This window comes from Alligator sinensis, unplaced genomic scaffold, assembly GCF_000455745.1.
Source record: "Alligator sinensis unplaced genomic scaffold, ASM45574v1 scaffold338_1, whole genome shotgun sequence".
Taxonomy (NCBI): domain Eukaryota; kingdom Metazoa; phylum Chordata; order Crocodylia; family Alligatoridae; genus Alligator; species Alligator sinensis.
This window is the reverse complement of record NW_005842719.1, coordinates 442308-445917: the sequence shown is the minus strand read 5'-3', so window position 1 is coordinate 445917 and position 3610 is coordinate 442308. Positions and strand designations below refer to the sequence as shown.

Genomic DNA, 3610 nt, shown 5'->3' with positions numbered 1-3610 from the left:
GCGAGAGGAGCTGCTGCTGGAGGGAGGTGCAAAGCAGCACCCAGCTGGCTGCAGCTGCACCTGGAACAGCCTACTGGAAACTGCTCTTGCCCCTGCTGCATCACGCTGTGCTGCACCACAGCTTCAGGCAGGTGGGAGAGCAGCTTCAGCCAGGTGACTCCTGCCATAGTGCCAGGGCTCTGGCTTCAGCTCCTACCTGCTTTCGTGGGAGCTGGATCCCCATGTGCTGGGCCAGGAGCAGGAGCACCTTCCCAGCGGACTGTTTCCAGGGCGGCTGCAGCCAGCCAGGTGCTGCTCTGCACTCCCCCCCAGCAGCAGCTCCTCCTCTCACTCCTGCTGCATGGCATCATACTACTCCTGGCAGGCATGCGGGGCTCTAGTTCCAGAAACTGGAACTGGAGACTGGGGGCACAGAGCACCATCTGCAGGAGTGTGGTGCAGGCTACCCCAGTGTGAGCAGGCAGAGCTCATCCCCATGCAGAGCGACGCAGGGGAAGCGTGGACTGCACTACCCCAGGAGCTCTGCTGCGCACCCCCCTTGGCCTCTCCTCCCCACCCCCCACATGCATGCACACACACATGCGCCCTCCTCCCCCCACACACTCCAGAGGACGCAGGCATGTGATCCCAGCCTCTCCTGAGCACTGCTCCCTCCCACCACAGCCCCATAAGGAGTTTTGGTAAGTTGTTGTAGAGGTGTAGGGTGTTACCAAATTTGCCCATTACTTTGAGGTATGCTCATTTATTAGGGATAGTTTCTAGGGTCTTGGTGATTCTGTCAGTGTGCTGCTTGTGTTACTATACGGAGCTGTATTTCTCCCTTCTGCAAGCCCTCACCCCCAGTGGAGCTATCTTGCAGGACTCAATCTCAATGGGACTGGGTTCCTCCAGTCACCAAATCAGTCATACACACAAACACACACAAATTAACGTGACACGCCTGACCTGGCCGGGCTGATCAGCATGGACAGGCTGACACCCTCATATGCCAAGAATCAGTTCATAAGAGCAACAATAAAATGCAGTCAGACACAAGCACACAGGTAAACAGAATCCCTCTGAATCCGGCTGGGTGTCCAGCTGACACCCTCATGGGCCAGCATTCAGTTCATAAGGGCACGTCTGAGTCAAACTGGGTCAATCAGCCTGTACAAGCTGATCCCCTTATGTGTTTCAAACTCAGCACGTCCCAATCTTTGGCCTCTTGATGAGCAGACCCCACAATAATTTGGGCTTCACAGGGATCTTTAGCATAGGTAAAAGAAGCGTTGCTGCAGAGCACGGGAGGAAAGAGAAGCAGAGAAGGAAAAATATACCCAATTACTACCAGTTTGACTATAAAAGTTATTTATTGCTAAGCATATGAAATATATAATAGTACTAGTAGTAATAGACATGCAAAAGAAAAACAAACACCAACAATGACAATACTACCCTGGTTTCACTAAGTATTTGGGGAAACTTAGCTCAAGCTTAACTGATACAGTTCAGGTTCAGAAGTTTATGCCTAGAAAGAAGACAGAGAACGCTGGGATCTCACCTAGTCCACGGTACTCAGGCTGCAAAGCTGACAGGCACAGTCTGTAGCACAGTCCTTGAAGGGAGAGATGATCTGTTCTTCCAGCGTCCCAAGAACGACAGGGGATGGTGTCAGCACAGGGGTTTTCTTCTTCTCCTTCTTTCCTCCTGCTTCTACTTCTTTTTCTTCCTTTTCCTCTAGCAGCACACACACTTACAGATTTTTATACCCTCAGTTCAGCTGCTCCGTAGCACCCTCAGTAGTGTAAATCATTGTCTTTTCTATTGACAAGGGGTTATCTGGTTTGGACCATCTCAGGAAACTGATTGATAATCAGGAAACACTTAAGATTAGGGAGTAACCCAAATACTTGGGAGCCAGCTTGAAATTCCTATGGGTGGCAGATATACTGATGGGATATCTCATGGTTTCTTCAGGAACAATAGATAGCTTGCAGCATCAGGATTTTGGATTTTTACTTGTTGTGCACAAGCCTCAGCTTAGCATGACTTTTCCAGATTTTGCTATAGTCTTTTAACAGGTTTAAGACAATTATTGGGGTGCTCATAACCTTTTGTGGAGAGGACTCCCACCAGTCGTCTCGGGAACGGTATGACAACACCTGTGATTATGGTTCCAACGGGCTGGACGTTGTGATGAACCCTTAACCATTGTTCAAACCCCTCTGACTCGGTCTCTTGCCTCAGCATTCCCTAACCCGGCAACCGAGTTTTAGACAATCAAGTTTAAATAGGCCTCCCATAGTGGGACCAGGGAATGTACGGCCCGAGATGCCTATTAAACTTAGAGCTGTGTGTGTGTGTCTGGGGGGGAAAAAGTCCTTAGTAAATCCAGATTAGAACTGGTCTGATAAATGCTGAGCTGGGTGTGTGTGAACATGGGTTGATTAACATTTGAAGCACAGATTCCCCATCATGCAGTGCTCCCCTGCTTCTCTGGTCCCAGAATTCACTGCAGTCTCTGCTTCAGGCTTTCTGTTCTCCATCTCTCATGTAAATGAATGGTCATCTGGTTCCATCTTGGATGTAAATGAGACCTAGGGCAGTTGGTTCACTCTTGTCACCCTTATCTGGAGGGTCTTAGGTGTGTCTCTCACTGCATCTTAATCAGTTTCGTTTAGGTAGAGGAGGTGGGGGGGTGAGTCCTTTGTGAGTCAGACAGACTGCATCCTGTGCCAGGGTTGCCCAAGAATACAGAGCTGAGGCGTAACAAGGGTGGGAAGGTGACCTGGCCTGCAACAGCTGATCAAAACTCCCTATGTGGCTCTCAGGCCCAAATAATTTCCCACCCCTGACGTAGCATTATAGCTAAGATCTGTCTGTTTATTTTGCACATCTGACCACAGTTATATGTGTTTATCTCTCCTGTTAACTGTGCATTCTTGAATACAGCAATAAGGAAAAAAGAACACAAAAGAGAAAAAGAAATGTCATTTCAAAACCACAAAAATGGTAGGGAAGTTTGGTGTGAGGCAAGTACAGTTGTTTCTGAAACTACTTTAAAATATTTTCAAACTATCTAGATTTTAAGCTGAGAGTGTACCTTTATTCTTGTGATTTATAGATACTTTTGGTTATTTTCCTGCCCCCCTATTCTCTTCAAAAAAGCCCCTCATTATTTTGTTTTCCACAGAGGATAACTTTTAAAATCTTGGATTTTTATAATTAAATTGAAGAGTCCAGATTATATTATCACTACTTAGATGACTTCATAAAAAAGGCCTACAATAATGAAATACTTGGTACTGGGATCCACTTAAAGAAATAGTAGTTCTTTTCATTCTAGTTACTGAATTCGCCACAAAAACCTGACTATCCGTAATTGCTGTAGCGCATGCTACTGTTACACCATTACTCTGGTATCATGTGAAGGGTTTCTAGTGTAAAATCTCAGTGAGTTCAGAAAATCTAAGTCAGTTTCTATTAGTTTAACACTTGATATAATAAAATGTGGTTTCTTTCCAGCAAAGCATTGAATAAAGAGTATGAAGAGTATGTTTTAACAGTGGGTGACTTTGATGAGAGGGTTTTCTTAGGATCAGATGCCGAAGAGGAAATTGGAACACTTCAA

At 46.4% G+C, this 3610-nt stretch overlaps 1 protein-coding gene across 1 annotated transcript in view; it reads left to right on the top strand.

Annotated features, from left to right (window-relative positions):
- Nucleotides 1-3610, top strand: part of RBL1 (RB transcriptional corepressor like 1) — a 79852-nt gene that overhangs the window by 22965 nt on the left and 53277 nt on the right. Inside the window, exon 8 of the mRNA XM_006034285.3 lies at nt 3505-3610. This exon is cut by the window's right edge and continues 102 nt beyond it. Coding sequence (XP_006034347.1) covers nt 3505-3610 — 106 coding nt within the window. The remainder of the gene's footprint in view (nt 1-3504) is intronic.